Source organism: Porites lutea, chromosome 13 (assembly GCF_958299795.1).
Source record: "Porites lutea chromosome 13, jaPorLute2.1, whole genome shotgun sequence".
NCBI classification, from domain to species: domain Eukaryota; kingdom Metazoa; phylum Cnidaria; class Anthozoa; order Scleractinia; family Poritidae; genus Porites; species Porites lutea.
The window spans coordinates 14,909,484-14,930,992 of NC_133213.1; the positions used below are offsets into that span (position 1 = coordinate 14,909,484).

The window sequence follows — 21,509 nt, forward strand, 5'->3', positions numbered from 1 at the left end:
CTACCGGCAACTGTGTTATTACAGCTCGGTCAGTGACCCACTGCGCATGCGAAACACATAATCATTAGAAATTACCAAGTTTATAACAAAGAAGGAAAATAAGAAGGACTTCAGTCTAGTAACATACATCTGCCAGTGAATAACTCACAACCTCCTGATATTTTTGCGAAGAGGATATTTTTCTTTTTATTTGTAGTTAATAAGAACTTCTCTTAACTGCCGTTACTACGGATGGAGACCTGGTTTTGGATTCTTGGCTGCGTCCTTTCCTTTCTTGCCATCACTGGAAATGGATTTATAATCTTCCTCGTCTACATCAGACGAAATCTCCGCAACAAAACCAACGCGTTTATCGTTTCACTTGCAGTAGCGGATTTCTGCGTTGGTTTGAGCGTTGTTCCGTCTTCGTTCGCATGCGACGTTACAAACACCTGTGACTGGCCTAAGGTTTTTCCTTCGTGGATCGACGTCGTAAGGTGGCTGTTTAGCTACTTGTCCGTTTTAAACTTAGGTTCTCTGGTGCTCGACCGTTATATCGCCATCGTAAAGCCTTTTAAATACATAACTTTTATGACTCGATCTCGTGTTATTCAAGTGATAACTTCCTGTTGGATAGCGTCATTTACGCTGGTTGCATTCAAGACCGCACTTCGGCTTTGCTGTGAGACCCCTCTGACTAGTATTGTTGCAGTTGTGGTTTTAATGATTTCCATGGAAATCTTTCCATGCGTTCTGCAGATATTCTGTTTTGTGTCAATGTTACTTCATGTATGGAAACATGATCGGTCAGCACGCACCCTAGCAAAACAGTTACGTTTTAACCACCGGATATCTTTTAAAACCCATCACGAGAAGTCTGCAGTCATAATGATGAGTATTGTGATAGGAGTGTTTGTTGTGTGCTACGGAATATATTTACGTTGTAGTCTCGTAGTACTATCCGACACAAATGCATCATGTAAAGATGAACAATACAAAATTCCTGTCTTGGTTTTAAACTCGGCCATTAACCCACTGTCTTATGCTTTTTTCAAAAGAGACATGAAGAAAGTGTTTAAACGACTTATCGGTCAGGTGGCTTTTAAGTACAGTAACCAAGTAGAGCCATCCACTTATACGTTAGAACATTCTTGAAGGACAGAAATAGACAGAAATAGCCCCTTTTATAGCGGGATTGTGTCAGGCAACGCGGCAGTTTTGGGGCTGGAAAATCATGCACTGGCTGTTGGTCTCAAATCATTTTTTGAGGAACTGGTGTTTAACGAGGGTACGAGAACCCAAGGAAGAAGAGAATACAATCCAGCCTATGTCAGGTGCACTTGAAACAATTCCGAGGTATCAAGCCCACGTCAACAGTAGTGGTAGACTAAATTTCTTACTGAAACATTTTTGTTTCAAACCAAGTGATAGTATTTCTTTTTCCTTTCTTTATTTTCTAAAACACTTTTGTAATCAACTCTGTTAAGTAGTTTCCTATATAGATTTTAAACAAGTATGAAGTAAACATTTTGGTTTTTGTGTAGGAAGAGAATTGTATTATTTTTCTACTTCCCTGCAAACTGATAGTTAATTAACCTCAGTCCATGCCAGGTGTGAATCGAATGAATATTAAAAACTCTAGAGCACGATCTGTATGATCATATTAATGTATACATCATTTGATATCTATATAAGCAACATGATATGGCAGATTTCCTATGGCGCGGCGAAAAGCCATCTTTTTCTTTTACACAAGTTTTAAAGCAGTTTCTTGGCCTTAAGCTTATTACTGATAACAGTGGAAGACTTTTTGAATAATTTGTGATAATCGTCTCAATTTGCAGTAGCAGTTTTGTCACTATGAAATTTAGCTCTTTTCAGCCTTTTGTTGTCTATTTAAGGTTGCTCGACTTGACTCCTCGATTCATGAGTCGCATCCTGAGTGATGTGAAATTAAAACCTTTGTTATTGAAGCTCATCGAGAAAAGATTCTTAAATTTCAAACCGCAAGAAATTAAGAAGGCCAAGGGATGGATTAAACGGCAGCTGGAAATTAGTTAAAAAATTTAACTGACAGATGAGAAATAGCAACAAGTATTGAATGACGCTGAATAGATAGATCTGTATAATTCATCAGATCATACGTACAAAGCCAAATTCAATAATTTCTTTTTTATTCCTTCCAAAATATTCATATCTAAACTACCTATGCTTACCTGAAACGATACCATAGAGTTTGTCAGTTCCGACGGTAATGAATACAGGGGCGATTTAAAGAATCTGTAGTCCATCAGATATTGTTTAAAACGTAGTTATCTCATCCGTGGTATTTTATCATAGAACCTGATAGTCTTGGGCAGTAATAGTACTCCTGGCTATTTCATTTTCTTCGCAAAACGTGCCAGAAATTTTCCGTTGTTTTCTTTATTTGTCTAATTGTGTTAATTATCTAATATGCAAACAGTTGTTCTCTTCGATGATTGGTCAAGAGGTGGAGAGAATCAACATAACATCGTCAGAAAGTCTGAACTACAAAATAACTAGCAGGCTTTAATTTATCAAGGAGAAAAGAAAAATGTATTTTTTATTACAGCCATTAAAATTTGTTATATAGTCTTATTCGCCCACTCAAACGAACGAAAAGATGTTTCTGCAGATCCTTTTAAAATTTGAGATAAAAAAAAAAAAACTCAGGCTGAAAGGCAACCTAGCCCCCGCAGGAGGTACTGTCAGATGGGATATGTTGTGCCGCTTTATAGGGTATAGTTCTCAAGCAGTTAATTAAGAATGGGATTGGGTATAGAAATCAGAGAACAATCCTTGGATAGGGAGGGATTTGGGAAGTTTAGTTTGATAGGGTAGCAAACTTCAGCTGAAACAGAAGAATAGCCTAGGTGTTCCAGTGTTCCAGCGGCATATTGCCTCCTGAAAATTTCTAAAGATCCCCCCCCCCTCCCTGCCCCTGGGGGAAAGAAATTCCTTTAACTGTTAAGATGGATGGATGCTTTTGGATTCTTGGCTGGTTTCTTTTATCTCTAACCATCATTGGAAATGGATTTACAATCTTCCTCGTTGGCAGCAAACGAAATCTTTGCACCAAAACCAACGGGTTTATTGTTTAATTTGCCGTGGCAGATTTCTGTGTTGGTTTGAGCGTTATTCCGTCTCTGTTCTTCTGCGATATTACAAACACCTGCGACCTTTAAGAAAAGCGAAAAAAATTTTTACTACGCGAGGTTTATTCATCGGTTTTGACCATCGGTTTATCAATCTGAAACGGATACTCGCAATCCGAATACCAGTTTGACGAGAGAAAACACGATTGACAAGTTCAGAGGTTCGAGGTTCGGTGACTTCAAAGGCCTGGCGCCAATTTCCCCCGCACTTAAGATAACAAATTAGGCTGCTCGTGCAATAGTCTTTGTAGTCAACTCTGTTAACGGCGTCAGATTCTGTTGTGAAGTATTTAGAAAGTTATTTTTAAGACGGATTTTTCTCATCTTTTAAGTTTAGTTTTGTTTCATCAAGTGGGTCAAGGTTAGTCTAGATTTTTGTCCTCGTAGGTGTTTTCCTGTTTTGATCCTTTGCTTTTTCTTGTACTTATGAAATTATGCTTAGCTCGTGAATTTACTTATTGCCATTTTAGGATATTCATATAAGCTTGTCGTCGTGTTTGTGATGTTAGAGCTGACTTTGGCTTATTAGTCTCGTTGAAGTTCCTGTGTTTGGGTTTGTTAACCAGAGTTTTAGTTTTTCAGTGGTTTGTACCCTCTTGCCGATCCCAACCATGTAGGTTCTGTCATACCAAAACATTACCCACACCGAGTTCACCGTAATTTTATTCCCACGGTCAGTTAACCCAAACATGTCCAGCTTTGGCTATAAAAACCGTTATTATGTTTGAACTAAGGAGTAGAAGTTGGTAGAAGAAAGTTTGTGAAAAAGTGGAAGAGTTAGAAGAGTAAGAAGATCAAGATTGTTAGCAGAAGTCGAAAAAGAATAAAGGCAAGATGTAAATCAGATTCCTGGTACCTCATCGTGTAGCGAGCGAGTTGCTCGAACACACCCCTACAATTCCTTGAATTTACTGAACCGAACTGAAAGATTAACTCAGCTCAGTCCTGCAGGTGTGACTGAAATGATAAAAATCGTCTAAAGTGTAAAATGACTTATTATGGAGAAAGGAAGGTAGCTATCAAATTTATCACGTTTTTCTCCCCGGTTACACGAACGTAAGGCTAATTTTCGTTACAATTCTGTAGAAATCGTGATAAAGAAATAAATGCAATGATGGTTGGTTGGTCAGGAACTCAGTCAACCGCAAATGGAAAGACGAGTTGCTCGTAGCTGGAACGATGTTATAAAATGTTGCATGCCGAATGCAATTTAGCGATACGAAATAAAAATGCAAAAGACGACATTTAACTAAACGATATTGTTAGTTGATTGGTAAGCCATAGTGAGAACAGTTGTAAAACATCATATCGACTCGACACTCCAGTCGTCTTGCGCCATGTATATTAAAAGGATTATAAAACAACAAGGCTTTATAAATAACTAAGAAAGGTTAGACAAAATTTCTGTGAAGAGGGTGTTTTTTTGCACAGTTGATTACAACTGTCTTGAAAACTTATCGACATTGTGTTTTTAAAGCCGGAGCGCCAATGAAAGGCTTCCGCCAACATAATTGACTTTTTCACTAAAAAGGTCTTAAATAAATGTAAATTGACTTAGAATAACGAGTAAAAACGAGACTGCGAGAATCAAGCTCAAGGTTTACAACGGTCCGGGGCCGAGACGAAATTTCTCCTTGTAACATCTCTTTTTCACATCGTGATCAGTATATTCTTTTTCCTTACATTAATCAAATAATAACCTTTGCGTGCTCTGTTTAGTAGCTGGAGCCTTTTTTTAAAGCCTATTTAATCGTTTGCATGAAATATTTTATAAACTCTTTATTATTAAACACACAAAGAGTTTGGCCATTCGCGTCAGGTGAGTAGCCTGCGTAGCAAGCGTTTCCGTTTTGTTTCAGGTGAGCATAATCTGCGACGTCGACTACACCTTTGGCTGAAAAGTGAAAGAACTAAGCACGGAATGCATGATTCGCATACAGGTAACGTACAAAGCAGACAAAGTATTTTCATTTTTCATGACATCGAAAGCCATTTCTTCTTCAGCTTTTCAAGCGAAACAGACTACTAGGCAGATTACATGCTGCAGGCTCATATATGTCTTGTTTAATTGATATGTAATTTTATTTTCTCGCTTCTGATTGGTTAACGACAACACCAGAAACTTACCCTGGCAAACAGCTTAGTAACTCGCTGTAAATAATAAGAGACGGTCTTTTGTGCTGCTGAAGTACGAATATACTGTCATTTCATTGATCAAGATTTGTCAGAGGTAAAAGGTGAGAGGTAGTCAGAGCTTGTTTCAGTAACTATAAAATTAACTTGCATCGAGATGTTAAGAAAAGCCGAATACAAAACCTTGTTCGGTCGACGTAACTTGGAATAACCGTCGCAATTCGTAGTGTGGTAATTAATTTGCACTTTTGTCGTAATTTCTGCTGCAATTTAAAATGAATTGAAGATGCATTTTTTTTAATCAGCTAAGGTCGCGGTTCCATTTGTTAGAAGTAACCGACTAGACTGGTTTTATTAGTTGTAAGAAGAATTCCACTCAAATTAGGACTATCCAGCCAGATCAAAAGAGAAGAGATTAATTCATTAATGTTGAGTTCGGCAGTGGTGGAATTAAGAAAAAATCTCGGAAAAAAACCTGTTACAGAACTTTATTTTCAAAGGGACTGATCTGGTATATGAGTAACTGTTCTGACTTTTGAAAGAACACCTTATGACTTTAAAAACAGAACCAACTCTTGCTCACGTGACTGACAGGTCACATCGGGCGCTTTCCATTCACTCCCTTTGAAAGTTCCGTAAATTTCGGTTAGAAATCAAATGGAACGGACCATTTCGGTTCGATCCGACCGCAATATTTGGGTCTAGTTTGAAGGTGGTCCACTTTGACCGGTCCGCTCATTTCGGTCGGTCGGACCGAAATGTGCCATTTTAATTGACAAAATTGTTGTCCCCAGTACCACTCTTTTGTACGATCAATCACCAAACGCGTGGTGGCTTGGGTTGGGTCGGTATAACCGGAATGTAGAGTTCCATTAGACACGTGGAACTTCCAACATTTCAAACCGGAACTCGTTAGTTGAATAGAAAGCGCCCATCCTTTGAATTACAACGGTTAAGTTTGTTCCTTTGATACGCGACAATTCTTATTATCCTACCAACTGTGTTGCGAAAGCTTGGTTAATTACCTACTAGGAAAAACATCGAATAAGAAATTACTAAATTTATGACAAAGTAGGACAATAAAAAGAAATTTAGCCTAGTAACGTACATCTTGAATAACTGAGAACCCCCTGATGTTTTTGCGAAGAGGATATTTTTCTTTCCATTTGTAGTTAATAAGGACTTCCCTTAACTGTTTTTGCGGATGGAGACCTGGTTTTGGATTCTTGGCTGGGTTCTTTCGTTTCTTGCCATCGCTGGGAATGGAATAACAATCTACCTCGTCTGCAGCAGAGGAAATCTCCGCACCAAAACCAACGCGTTTATTGTTTCACTTGCAGTAGCAGATTTGTGTGTTGGTTTGGGCGTTATTCCTTCTCTGTTAGCTTGCGACATTACAAACACCTGCTACTGGCCTAAAGTTTTTCCTTCATGGATCGATGTCATAAGGTGGCTGTTTAGCTACTTGTCTGTTTTAAACTTGTGTTCTCTGGTGCTCGACCGTTACATCGCCATCATAAAGCCTTTTAAATACATAACTTTTATGACTCGATCTCGTGTTATTCAAGTGATAACTTCCTGTTGGATAGCGTCATTTACGATGGTTGCGCTCAAAACCGCACTTCGACTTTGCTGTGAGACCCCTCTGACCAGTATCGTTGCAGTTGCGGTTTTAATGATTTCCATGGAAATCATTCCTTGTATTCTGCAGATACTCTGTTTTGTGTCAATGTTACTTCATGTATGGAAACATGATCGGTCAGCACGCACCCTAGCAAAACAATTACGTTTTAACCATCGGATATCTTTTAAAACCCATCACGAGAAGTCTGCAGTAATAATGATGGGTATTGTGATAGGAGTGTTTGTTGTGTGCTACGGAATATATTTACGTTGTAGTCTAGTAGTACTATCAGACACAAATGCATCATGTAAAGATGAACAATACAAAATTCCTGTCTTGGTCTTAAACTCGGCCATTAACCCACTGTCTTATGCTTTTTTCAAAAGAGACATAAAGAAAGAGTTTAGAAGACTTATCGGTCAGGTGGTTTTTAAGAAAAGTAACCAAGTAGAGCCTTCCACTTCAGTACGTTAGATCATTTTTGAAGGACCGAGATCTTAATATTAGTTGGCAGAACTGCCTTTGATAGCGGATTGTGTCAGGCATCGCAGGCGGCAGTTTTTGGGCCGGCAAATCCCTGGCGGTTTATCTCGAATCATAGTTCGGAAGCACTGGTGTTTAAGGAGGGTACGAGAACCAAACGTTGATAAGAGTCAATCCAGTATATATCAGATGCTCTCTTGAAACGATTCCGAGGTTTATCAAGCCAACGTCCACAGAACTGGTAGACTAAATTTGTAAATTAAAACATTTTTGTTTCAGACCAAGTGACAGTATTTCTTTTTCCTTACTTTATTTTCTAAAATAACTTTTGTAATCAACTCTAGATCTGTTAAGTAGTTTCCTAGAATTTAAACAAACATGGAGTAAACGTTTTTGTTTTTGTGTAAGAAGAGAATTATAGTATTTTTTTTTCCTTTCCGTGCAAACTGATGGTTAATTAAGCTCAGTCCATACCAGGTGTGAATGAGATATTCAAAACTTTCGAGCCCGATCTGTATGATCATATTTATGTATGTATTGATATCTATATACAGGCAACATAAAGAGTTTTTTCAGATACCCTATACCCGAAAAGCCATCTTTTTCTTGCTACACAAGTTTTAAAGTAGTTTTCAATTGCCTTAAGTTTAACTGAGAACAGTGGAAGCTTTTGTAAATAATTTGTGATAATAGTCTTAATTTGCAGTATAGTAGCGGATGTAATTTGTCTTTGTCAGTCTGAAATTTGCTTTTCTTGTCTCTTTAAGGTGGCTCGACTGTTTTTTTTTAGGGATTATACTTTTCAAGTATGAGCATTTACTATGTCGACATTAACAAAGGCATCAGAAAAAGATTTACCACAGCTGTATTGTATGAGGATGAAAATTTGTTATGATGTATGTTTTATCGACATTTCCGGAGTTACCGTAATGAGGCCATTACGTATTTTACTTACCTTTGTATTTCCAAGTAACAGGACTTTTTCTCAGAAATCGCCTGAGGGAGCTTGTACCTTCCTTCACTGTCTAAATAGTCCAGTTTCGAATTCGTCGCGGCCGCCACTGAATGGAAGAACTGAGAACTCGTTTAAACAGTGCTAGCCTTGACATGAGGTAAATATATTCGCAAATTCCAGTCAGAAGAAGACCTGTGTACAACTGTGTCTATTGTTTCAAACTCCAATTCAGGCACCTTCTTCTCGCCGGTATTTATAAATATTTTTCCTTAAAATTGCAAGCTGTAAATTGTAAATTGTAATTTGTTTACCCACGAAGCACTTAGGAGTTCTTATACACTCGTTTAAACGTGTCTGTGCGTTCTAGATAGAAGTAGAATTTGGAAGTGTTGGTTTTTGAGGAGAGGGGAAAACCGGAGTATCCGGAAAGAAACCTCGCGGAGCAAGGGAGAGAACCAACAACAATCTCAACCCACATTTGAAGTCAACGCCGGGATTTGATCTCAGACAGGAGCCCATCAAATTTGATGGGCTCCTGACCCAGACCACATTGTTGGTGGGAGACGAGTGCTCCCACCACCGCCCCAACCTTGCTCCCTAACTGGCTCGAGGCTAACCCTGTACAAATAAGTCTTCAGCGCTTTTATTCAGCGGCCACGACGAATCAAAAACTGGACTGTTATGATTTCTGAAAAAACTCCTGGTACCAAGAAATACAAAGGCAAGTTAAAAACGAAATGGCGTCATTGCGTTGCCATCGCAACTCCGATATCAATAAAACATGTGTCATAAATTTCCATCTTTATATAGCTAATAACAGCTGTACGTAACATTTTTCTGATATCTTTGTGAATGCTGAAGTCAAAATACTCAAACTTAAAGTTCCTTTTCGGCTTGGTTCGACTTGGTGTTTGCTTTTTCACCCACGAGTTGGTGTTGGTCCATTCGTAAATAGGGTATTCAATTCAATTCAATTCTTTATTTCACACTATATAAGATATTTACATAAGTGTACGTAGGTAGGAAAATAAAGTAGCTGATAAATAATAATGAAATAAAAGACATTAAGTTCATTTGTGTACAGTGTCCAAAGTAGCAAGAAATGCATTTTTATTACACCTATCAAAATTTGTCATACTCTTATTCGCCCTACTCAAACGAACGAAAAGATTTTTTCTGTAGACTCTATTTTGTGGTAAAAGAACTCAGTGTGGGTTGGTTGCAACTTTTGGATAGGGAGGGATTTGGGAAGTTCAGTTTAGTATAGGGTAGAAAAATTCAGCTGAACCAGGAGTAAAGAATAGGTGTCCCAGTGTCCCAACGGCACATTACCACCCGAAAAATTTCCCCATGGGGAAACCCTAAAAAGAGTAGAGGAGCAACCTCGTCCCCAGGGCGCTTTTCCCTGGCTTTGGAGGAGGGGCGGGAAAAGGCCCTGGCATCGGCCGGTCACATGACCACCAAACAGCCAGAATTTGTGGGTGTACTATGTAAATTAGCGTATGATCGCATACGATAAACAAAGCATCGAAGATGGCGGGTAGACCAGAGTTTTTATCAGTGCTTGGCCGGGTCAGATTTTTCCCTGAGTAACGGTAACTTTCCATCGATTAATTTTAAACCTCTTCAAGTAAAATGCTTCGAATCTATCCTGCAAGGCCAGGATATTATTGAAGTGTCTTACCTACTGAATCTGGCAAGTCGATGCTATTTCACAGCACTGTACCGTTCTCGCCACGACAAAGCCGGAACAACTAACGTTGCTCTTGTAAAAGCAACTAAGCACAAAGCCAACGCGGCAACTAATGAGGTCCGCGTGGAGAACCGAAGCCATGGTCGTGCCTGATCACAAAATGGCAATAACAAAACAGCCCAAACACTGTTAAGCTTTATTAGTCGAAAGCTATTACCAAGGAAGGAAATAATACGTCGCGCTCCAGTCAAGACTCCTATTATCTTTATGAAAACACCAAGCTCGAGTCTACTGAGTCACAATGCAGGTTACCCGGCATAGTTGATGCAGCTTCAGTTTAAGCTGCGCTCTATTCTTATAGTTTTGGACCTGTTAATCACTATCCGTGATAATTTAACATGCCTGCAAAGAAAACAAACAAGCTGGGCCAGCGTGATACAACATTGCAAAAAAAAAACATTTCATTCACGGACTAAAGAAAATCGCTTAGTTATCTAGATCCAAAAGGCACTTTAGAGAAAACTACAACCCTTATTCAACCGTAGTAAAAAGCTGTCCGCTTCAAAAAAGGTCAATAATTAAAAATGCTCTTGTATCAGAGGGCAAATCCTGCAGACCAGAAACAAAAACCATAGTAAATCGATATGTGTGCAATGACCTCTCAGTGTAAAACAAGCGGCCCAGTAAAAATATAGAACCTTCCAGAGCATAATCTACCTAGCAGAGGAACAAGCAGCATTTTGGCATGAGGTAAAAGTCGTGTAGGCCTACCACCCCCTTTTATTGCGGCTCGTCCACATCGAATCTTTTGTCTGGCATATTCTTTGATAGACGCTTCGCTTCGACGGCTGATGCGAAGACGGCGGTGAAAGTTGAACGCATCGCTTTACAGAATATTCTGAGTTTAGATCAGACGGCGTATTGTCTACAGATTGAGCTCCCTAAATAAACTGACCCATTTTGTTTACGAATGTAACGCCACCTGTACATAACACATAACACTGCGGATCGTCCTCAGAAATTTTACAGCATTGCCACAGGTTTTATAAACTTTCAAATACAGATCTTTAGATAAGCCGGCCTTGCTGCATATTCGAAGATTATAGCGACTCTCATGAGAACCATCATGCACATAGCCTGCAAACTAGATTTCTTGTAGAAATCTTCGTTGAAGCGGACATGCTTTCCGCCATTTCGATTTCACTATAATGCATAAGGGAAGGTACGTTTATTATTGGGGGGGGGGGGGGTGGGCCGGGGCTTCGGAGGGGAGGGTCATCAGTAAATTTTTTACAAATTGGGGAGGGTCAAACCTGTTTTATTCTCAACCGGGGGAGGGTCACAGTTTTTTTGGCAAGGAAAAAAATACTCCATGTCGCTTCTATTTTGTATATACAAGCAAAGCTACCAGTCAAGATTAATCTAAATTATTTGCAGTTATCGAAAAATTTATATATCAAAAAACTATCTTTTCCCAACTAACATAATTGTCTCTCTCGACCCGTTTCCGCTTTCGCCCATATTTTAATGTTTCTGCGCGGGGTTCTGGTGTAAAACCAGTCTCCGGTGAGGATTCTTCACTTAAGCTTGAACCAACAACTCGATCTACTACATCACTTTGCGAGTGAGTTTTGACCTCGGAAAGTGATGAGGTCACTTGTTGCCTCACATTTCTAAGCGGGGGCTGCCGAGGTTGTTGACGCTCCATTGAATTGTACAGCAAGCTGCCAATGTGCGCTTTGATCATTGCGACCTTTGCAGCTTTCTTCCCTTTGAAGGTGATCTTGTGATGGGAAAAGTACAAGGATAGCTCGTCCACTCTCAAGGACGACAGCGTATCGGAGTTGTACAGTCCAGCTTAGTCAATGCCATTGTACTGCCGGTTCAGCCGTTCCATTCGCTCCCTTTCAGTCTCCTCTTTCTTCTTCTCCTTGCGCATTTTTATCTGGGCAAGGTGTTCAACATACTCTGCCACAAGTTTTTCGGGGACAATGTATTTATCTGAAAACTTTCTAATAGCCTCACTGTCCCCACTGACTAGTTCACTTTCCTCAAACAATCTCTTAATCTGAGCTCGAGGCTGGAAGTCGTCCGGCTCACGGCCATTGGTGGGGGTTGCACTCCAAGAGAGATAATGGAAGGTTGGCAGCTTGCCATAGTCGGGATATGGTCGTCAAGTTGGAAGTGGAGCGCTGGTAGTCTCATCCTTCTCGCAAAATTCACATAGTTGGCCATTTCGCTCTTGACACAACATTTGCCTATACTCCATATAAAGCTCTCCTTTCTCACAATGAAGGCTCTCAAATTGTTCTAGCTTGGAAAAATACCCAAGTGTGGCGAAAGCGTTCCTTGTAGGGACAAGTGGTCCAAAAGGACAGGTAGAATTTTGGCAAAGTACTATTTGAGAATTTAGTATATTCGCCCTTTGGGTTCGGGAACCTTCATCTTTCCACTTCTCGCTTTCACTTGTTCCCGCAGCCGATGTGCCACCAACAGAGTGAGAGGAGTAGTGGGCATCCTTTTTAGAATGGCGAGTCGGCAAACAGCCACAGTAACCACAAGTTGTTCCATCTGACCTCATGAAATCCTCGCATTCACCACAAGCACATTTCCCTCTTTCTATTCCTCGTACATCCTTGCCCATTTTCAAGTTTTCACCGTACAATCACACGCCACGCAATTAACTACTTTGTGCGCAGATGAACGCGGTTATATGAGTAACACTTCCATTTTGTTATTTTCATTTCCGGTTATTTTTGCCTTGGATAGGTAGGGGGGAGGGTCAGATGTTTTTGTTTGGGTATTTCTGAAGGGTCATGCATTAATCCATTCCAGGAAATGGGAGGGCCACGACTTTTTTCGCAAAAAAATTCTAAAATACCCCGGCCCACCCCCCCCCCCCCCCCCCCCTCCCCCAATAAAAAACGTACCTTCCCTAAATTATTTCCATTTGGGCATCTTCTTACATGATTTACCTCAATCAATCAACCAATCAAAATGATGGATTAGCCAGCCGATGCCAGGGCCTTTTCCCGCCCCACCTCCAAAGCCAGGGAAAAGCGCCCTGGGGACGACGTTGGTAGAGGAGATGTCCACCGCTGGAACGGTACATTGAAAAACGCTAACACTTTTACCTTTAACAATGTATTAGATTCCAAAAATTTATTAAAACATTTTGTTGCTATTTTATCATCAAACACACGAAGAAACGTAAGGTATTTAATATATTATCGTCCTGATGCAAATTTTTGTTATAGCACAGCGCAAGACAAGTTATTATTTACTGACATTAACTAGCAAATTATTACAAATAAAGACGATTAAAAGAACAAATAGAGCGTTTTCACTCACGTGACCTGAGCACCTATGCGAATTTATTGGAACAAAAGAGAGCGTTTACAGAAGAGAAGAGTTCAGTCAACTCCCACAGGATTGATTGGCACGCCAACAAGGCCGCGGTTTCATTGTTTTGAACACCAATATGGCCGCCGTGACGTCAAGTAAAAACGGCCCATAGTAACCAGTTGACATGTGTCCCTGATATTTATGCAACATGTTGGTTATATTCCACAGTTGATAAGAACTTCCTTTAACTGTTAAGAATGGAGACCTGGTTTTGGATTCTTGGCTGGGTTCTTTCATTCCTGACCATCACTGGAAATGGATTTACAATCTTCCTCGTGTGCAGCAGACGAAATCTCCGCACCAAAACCAACGCGTTTATTGTATCACTTGCAGTAGCAGATTTATGTGTTGGTTTGAGTGGTATTCCTTCTCTGTTCTTTTGCGACATTACAAACACCTGCCGCTGGCCTGATTATTGGTTCTCGTGGGTGAATATTATAAGGTTGTTGTTTAGTCACACGTCTGCTCTGAACTTATGTGCCTTAGTACTGGATCGTTTTATTGCCATCGTCTATCCTCTAAAATACATTACTTTGATGACTCGCCGTCGAATTACCCAAGCTATTTTCTTCTCTTGGGCTCTATCAGTTAGTTATAATGCGCTAAAAGATACCGTTTGTCTTGTCTTATTTAAAAACGATACCAGCAAGTGTCCTTTTATTTGGCCGACCATAATTTGCGAGTTTCTTCCATGTGTTGTATTAATACTCTGCTTTGTATCAATGATATTTCATGTATGCAGGCATGATCAGTCAGCACGCACCTTAGCAAAACAGTTACGTTTTAACCACCGGATATCATTTAAAACCCACCGCGAGAAGTCTGCAGTAATAATGATGGGTATTGTGATAGGAGTGTTTCTTGTTTGCTATGGGATATATCTACGTTGTAGTTTTCTAATACTATTGTCATCACTATGTGAAGATGAACAATATAAAATTCTTGTATTGGTTTTAAACTCGGCCATTAACCCGCTGGCCTATGCCTTTTTCAAAAGAGACATAAAGAAAGAGTTAAAAAAAGATTTATTGGCGCTGTGTTTTAAAGAAAATAGCAATTAAGCTAACTAAAGGCGACCTGACTTTTCGTACGTAACTCTTTCTTGTAGGATGTAGGTCTTATATGAACGAGTGTGAAAGGCTTGAGCTAAGACTGATAAATCTGTGACGCTTTGGACCCAAAGCGAATTGAAATTTGGGAAAATGGCCCACTAGGAGAGAAAACAAGTCCTCTGGACCCTCAGAGAATATATAATATCAGGGAAAGGACTTAGGATCAAGGTTCACAGGTGGTGTGAGACGCAAGTTCTTATTGGATGGAACTTTTTATCATGACATAAAGTATAATTGTGTTCCCACCCTGTTAGCAAAGCCCGCTTTGCTTCACTTAGTTTTTTTTTTTTTTTTCATCAGGGTGGTCAAGGTTAGTCTTGATTTTTATCCCCGTAGGTGTTTTCCTGTTTTGATCCTTTGCTTTTTCTTGTATTTGAATTTATGCTTAGCTCGCAAATTTACCAATTGCCGCCATTTTAGGATATTTATATACGCTTGTAGTTGTCAGATGGTAGTTTTTCGTAGGTGGTCGTGTTTGTGATGTTACAGCTGACCTTGGTTTACTAGTCTCGTTGAAGTTCCTGTGTTTGGGTTTGTTAACCAGAGTTTTAGTTTTTCAGTGGTTTGTACATTCTTGCCGAACACAACCATGTAGGTTCTGTCATACCAAAACATTACCCACACCGAGTTCACCGTAATTTTATTCCCACGGTCAGTTAACCCAAACATGTCCAGCTTTGGCTACAAAAACCGCTACTATGCTTGAACTAAGGAGTAGAAGTTGGTAGAAGAAAGTTTGTAAAAAAGTGGAAGAGTTAGAAGAGTAAGAAGATCAAGATTGTTAGCAGAAGCCGAAGAAGAATAAAGGCAAGATGTAAATCAGATTCCTGGTACCTCATCGTGTAGCGAGCGAGTTGCTCGAACACACCCCCACAATTTCTTGAATTTACTGATAAAACCGAGCTGAAACTAAAACTCAGCTCAGTCCTGCAGGTGTGACTGAAATGATAAAAATCGTCTAAAGTGTAAAATGACTTATTATGGAGAAAGGAAGGTAAATATCAAATTTATCACCTTTTTCTCCCCGGTTACACGAACGTAAGGCTAATCTTCCTTAAAATTCTGTAGAAATCGTGATTAAGAAATAAATGCAATGAGGGTTGGTTGGTCAGGAAACCCAACCGCAAATGGAAAGACGAGTTGCTCGTAGCTGGAACATTATGTTAAAAACGTTGCATGCCTAATGCAATTTAGCGATACGAAATAAAATGCAAGAGACGACATTTAACTAAACGATATTGTTAATTGATTGGTAAGCCGCGGTGAGAACAGTTGTTAAACATCATATCGACTCGACACTCTAGGCGTCTTGTGCCATGTATATTAAAAGAATTATAAAACAACAAGGTTTTATAAATAACTAATAAAGGTTACGCAAAAATGTCTGTGAAGAGGGTGTTTTTTTTTTGCACAGTTGATGACAACTGCCTTGAGAACTTATCGACATTGTGTTTTTAAAGCCGGAGAGGGAGGGGAGCCGAGACGAAGTTTCTCCTTATAACATCTGTTTTTCGCATCGTGATCAGTTTTTTTTTTTTTTTTCGTGCTTTATTCATTAAATAACCTTAATTTGCATGCTCTGTTTAGTAGCTGGAGGTTTTTTTTTTTTTTTTTTTTTTTTTTTTTTTTTTTTTTTTTACCTATTATCGTTCGCATGAAATATTTTATAAACTCTTTATTATTAAACACACAAAGAGTTTGTTGGCCATTAGTGTCAGGCGAGTAGCCTGCGTAGCAAGCGTTTCCGTTTTGTTTCGGAGCAAAGAGAGACTAAGGAACAGGATTTTCGCGCGGTCTTTGACTGTCCTTCCTCTTTCTTAATTTGCTCCAAAACAAAACGGAAACGCTTGCTACGCAGGCTATCATGTAAGCAAAAGGTGTAGTCGACGTCGCCGACTATGCTTACATGATCAAAATGCAAAAGACGACATTTAACTAAACGATATTGTTAATTGATTGGTAAGCCACGGTGAGAACAGTTGTTAATCATATCGACTCGACACTCTAGGCGTCTTGTGACACGTATATTAAAAGAATTATAAAACAACAAGGTTTTATAAATAACTAATGAAGGTTACACAAAAATTTCTGTGAAGAGGGTGTTTTTTTTGCACAGTTGCTGACAACTGCCTTGAAAACTTATCGACATTGTGTTTTTAAAGACAGAGCGCCAATTAAAGGCTTCCACCAACATAATTGACTTTTGCACGAAAAAGGTCTGGAATAAATGTAAATTGACTTAGAATAACGAGTAAAAACGAGACCGCGAGAATCAAGCGCAAGGTTTACAACGGTCTGGAGCCGAGACAAAATTTATCCTTGCAACATCTCCAAGTTTTTCACATCGTGATCAGTATATTTTTTTCCTTGCATTAATTAAATAACCTTTGCGCACTCTGTTTAGTAGCTGGAGCTTTTTTTTTAAACCTATTTTCGTTGGCATGAAATATTTTATAAACACAAAGAGTTTGCCCATTAGTGTCAGATGAGTAGCCTGCGTAGCAAGCGTTTCCGTTTTGGTTCGGAGCAAAGAGAGACTAGGGAACGGGATTTTCGCGCGGTCTTTGGCTGTCCTTCCTCGTTCTTAATTTGCGCTAAAACAAAACGGAAACGCTAACAGGTGAGCATAGTCGGCGACGTCGACTACACCTTTGGCTGAAAACTGAAAGAACTAAGCACGGAATACATGATCCGCATACAGGTAACGTACAAAGCGGACAAAGTATTTTGATCATATTCATTTTTCATGACCTCGAAAGCCATCTTCTTCTTCAGGCTTTTCAAGCGTTATTAGTTTAACGACTGAGACTCTAGGCAGATTACATGCTGCAAGGCTCACTCAGGCTCCATTCACTCCCTTTGAAAGTTCCGTAAATTTCGGTTAGAAATCAAATGGAACGGACCATTTCGGTTCGATCCGATCGAAAAAATTTGGGTCTAGTTTGAAGGTGGTCCACTTTGACCGGTCCGCTCATTTCGGTCGGTCGGACCGAAATGTGCGTTTTTAATTGACAAAATTGTTGTCCCCAGTACCACTCTTTTGCCCGAGCAATAACCAAACGTGTGGTGGCTTGGGTCGGGTGGGTATAACCGGAATGTAGAGTTCCATTAGACACGTGGAACTTCCAACATTTCAAACCGGAACTCGTTAGTTGAATAGAAAGCGCCCATCCTTTGAATTACAACGGTTAAGTTTGTTCCTTTGACACGCCACAATTCTTATTATCCTACCAACTGTGTTGCGAAAGCTTGGTTAATTACCTACTAGGAAAAACATCGAATAAGAAATTACTAAATTTATGACAAAGTAGGACAATAAAAAGAAATTTAGCCTAGTAACGTACATCTTGAATAACTGAGAACCCCCTGATGTTTTTGCGAAGAGGATATTTTTCTTTCCATTTGTAGTTAATAAGGACTTCCCTTAACTGTTTTTGCGGATGGAGACCTGGTTTTGGATTCTTGGCTGGGTTCTTTCGTTTCTTGCCATCGCTGGAAATGGAATAACAATCTTCCTTGTCTGCGGCAGAGGAAATCTCCGCACCAAAACCAACGCGTTTGTTGTTTCACTTGCAGTAGCAGATTTGTTTGTTGGTTTGGGCGTTATTCCTTCTCTGTTAGCTTGCGACGTTACAAACACCTGCTACTGGCCTAAGGTTTTTCCTTCATGGATCGATGTCGTAAGGTGGCTTTTTAGCTACTTGTCTGTTTTAAACTTGTGTTCTCTGGTGTTCGACCGTTACATCGCCATCATAAAGCCTTTTAAATACATAATTTTTATGACTCGATCTCGTGTTATTCAAGTGGTAACTTCCTGTTGGATAGCGTCATTTACGATGGTTGCGCTCAAAACCGCACTTCGACTTTGCTGTGAGACCCCTCTGACCAGTATCGTTGCAGTTGCGGTTTTAATGATTTCCATGGAAATCATTCCTTGTATTCTGCAGATACTCTGTTTTGTGTCAATGTTACTTCATGTATGGAAACATGATCGGTCAGCACGCACCCTAGCAAAACAGTTACGTTTTAACCACCGGATAAATTTTAAAACCCATCACGAGAAGTCTGCGGTAATAATGATGGGTATTGTGATAGGAGTGTTTGTTGTGTGCTACGGAATATATTTACGTTGTCGTCTAGTAGTACTATTCGACACAAATGCATCATGTAAAGATGAACAATACAAAATTCCTGTCTTGGTTTTAAACTCAGCCATTAACCCACTGTCTTATGCTTTTTTCAAAAGAGACATAAAGAAAGAGTTTAGAAGACTTATCGGTCAGGTGGGTTTTAAGAAAAGTAACCAAGTAGAGCCTTCCACTTCAGTACGTTAGATCATTTTTGAAGGACCGAGATCTTAATATTAGTTGGCAGAACTGCTTCTGATTGCGGATTGTGTCAGGCATCGCAGGCGGCAGTTTTGGGGCCGGCAAATCCCTGGCGGTTTGTCTCGAATCATAGTTCGGAAGCACTGGTGTTTAAGGAGGGTACAAGAACCAAACGACGATAAGAATACAACCCAGTACATGTCAGATGCTCTCTTGAAACGATTCCGAGGTTTATCAAGCCAACGTCCACAGGTAGACTGGTAGACGAAATTTGTAAATTAAAACATTTTTGTTTCAGACCAAGTGACAGTATTTCTTTTTCGTTACTTTATTTTCTAAAATAACTTTTGTAATCAACTCTAGATCTGTTAAGTAGTTTCCTAGAATTAAAAGAAACATAGAGTAAACGTTTTTGTTTTCGTGCAAGATGAGAATTATAGTATTTTTTTTTTCCTTTCCCTGCAAACTGATGGTTAATTAAGCTCAGTCCATACCAGGTGTGAATGAAACATTCAAAACTTTCGAGCCCGATCTGTATGATCATATTTATGTATGTATTGATATCTATATACAGGCAACATGGAGAGTTTTTTCAGATACCCTATGGCGCAGCGAAAAGCCATCTTTTCCTTCCTACACAAGTTTCAAAGTAGTTTTCAATTGCCTTAAGTTTAACTGAGAAGAGTGGAAGCTTTTGTAAATAATTTGTGATAATAGTCTTAATTTGCAGTATAGTAGCGGATGTAATTTGTCTTTGTCAGTCTGAAATTTGCTTTTCTTGTCTCTTTAAGGTGGCTCGACTGTTTGTTTTAGGGATTATACTTTTCAAGTTTGAGCATTTACTATGTCGACATTAACAAAGGTATCGGAAAAAGATTTACCACAGCTGTATTGTATGAAGAGGAAAATTTGTTATACCGTAATGAGGCCATTACGTATTTTACTTACCTTTGTATTTCTCGGTAACAGGACTTTTTCTCAGAAATCACCGGAGGGAGCTTGTACCTTCCTTCACTGCCTAAATTGTCCAGTTTCGAATTCGTCACGCTGCTGAATGGAAGCACTGAGAACTCGTTTAAACAGTGCTAGCCTTGATCTGAGGTAAATATATTCGCAAATTCCAGTCAAAAGAAGACCTGTGTACAACTGTGTCTATTGTTTCAAACTCCAATTCAGGCACCTTCTTCTCGCCGGTATTTGTAAATATTTTTCCTTAAAATTGCAAGTTGTAAATTGTAAATTATAATTTGTTTACCCACGAAGCACTTAGGAGTTCTTATAAACTCGTTTAAACGTGTCTGTGCGTTCTAGGTAGAATTAGAATTTGGAAGTGTTGGTTTTTGAGGAAAAGGGAAAACCGGAGTATCCGGAGAAAAACCTCTCGAAGCAAAGGAGAGAACCATCAACAAACTGTAACTACCTTTGGAGTCGACGCCTGGATTTGAACCCGGGTCACATTGGTGAGGCCTTCCAAGGGGGGTTCTGATGTGGCTTTGTCGCTCATTTTCCAATCCACCTGTCGCCTATTTGGCTAGAGACAAATGTCGCTGTAGTTTTTTCGCTACAATACAATTGTCGCTGTCGCTTTTTCGCTACAGTACAAATGTTCGCTAAACGAGAATGCTGTGCGATTTTTTTTTTTTTATGTTTTCCCACTTAACATTTAACAAAAAGCGCCAGAAAAGCCGTGCAGACCCGAGAAAGACACTCTGTTTTCTGACACCAACGAATCACCAACGACAGCTACGACCGTGGCACACAAGCGTCACAAGCGCGTGACTACGTGTCGACCTTTGTACCACAAAAGGCAATAAGACACTCACTGTATGACAAGTGTTGAATAATGGTTTGTTTAGGGACGGACCATTAGAAATAACCGGAGGTGGGGTGACAATTCCAAAGAAAAAAACAAAATCCTGCGAGCGGTTATACGAAAAAAAAAATTCTGAATAATGGTTTGTTTAGGGACGGACCATTAGAAATAACCGGAGGTGGGGTGACAATTCCAAAGAAAAAAACAAAATCCTGCGAGCGGTTATACGAAAAAAAAAATTCTTGCAGAGGAAGCGACATGCGTATGATTTAAGGTTATTAACTAAAAGTATGGGATAAGGGGAAAAAGGTAACATAAAACAATGCGAATTGAAAATCTTAATCTGTGCTTCAGTACTTTTATTTGAAAACAACTGTTTGATATTTCGGAAGCCCAACTACCCCTCCCTTAAGCCATCATTTTGTCCAAAGTGAGAAGTAAGTGTTAATGTTGTTGGATCTGATACAAAAACAACGAGTGCGTGAATACCGTACAAAGCACTTTCCATGTGGTATTGTGTTTATTATATACATACCGAGACATTCATCATTTTGACGGCCTTTTTATTTTAAATCTTTCAAAAATGTTTATTTGCCGCTACACACTTGCCGCAAAATGACAACGAAAACGAAGTATCAGCTTTTTAGTAAAAACGTTTGTAAAAACGTAAATGACGGTAAGGATATGAAGTAATCCAAGAACTATAAGTAATCTTAACTGTTTGCTGTCGATGCACAATTGAAAATGAGTGAATTTAAGTAAAATGTCCGGTTTCAATATAAGCTTAAGCTTAAATGAAAGGCAAAGT

At 39.4% G+C, this 21,509-nt stretch overlaps 3 protein-coding genes across 3 annotated transcripts; all 3 read left to right on the plus strand.

The window, feature by feature from the left end:
- The first annotated feature begins 231 nt into the window (after window positions 1–231).
- On the plus strand, window positions 232–1,134 carry LOC140922427 (histamine H2 receptor-like). Its single transcript, XM_073372414.1, has one exon. The coding sequence runs from the start codon at window positions 232–234 to the stop codon at window positions 1,132–1,134; it is 903 nt and encodes a 300-aa protein (XP_073228515.1).
- A 3,943-nt stretch (window positions 1,135–5,077) lies between these two features.
- LOC140922428 (histamine H2 receptor-like) lies at window positions 5,078–7,386 on the plus strand. The gene is made up of 2 exons (XM_073372415.1): window positions 5,078–5,095; window positions 6,461–7,386. Exon 2 carries the CDS (start codon window positions 6,493–6,495, stop codon window positions 7,384–7,386), a length of 894 nt encoding a protein of 297 aa, XP_073228516.1. The 5' UTR covers window positions 5,078–5,095; window positions 6,461–6,492.
- Window positions 7,387–13,645: 6,259 nt separating this feature from the next.
- Window positions 13,646–14,509, plus strand: LOC140922430 (histamine H2 receptor-like). Its single transcript, XM_073372416.1, has one exon. The coding sequence runs from the start codon at window positions 13,646–13,648 to the stop codon at window positions 14,507–14,509; it is 864 nt and encodes a 287-aa protein (XP_073228517.1).
- The last annotated feature ends 7,000 nt before the right edge of the window (window positions 14,510–21,509 follow it).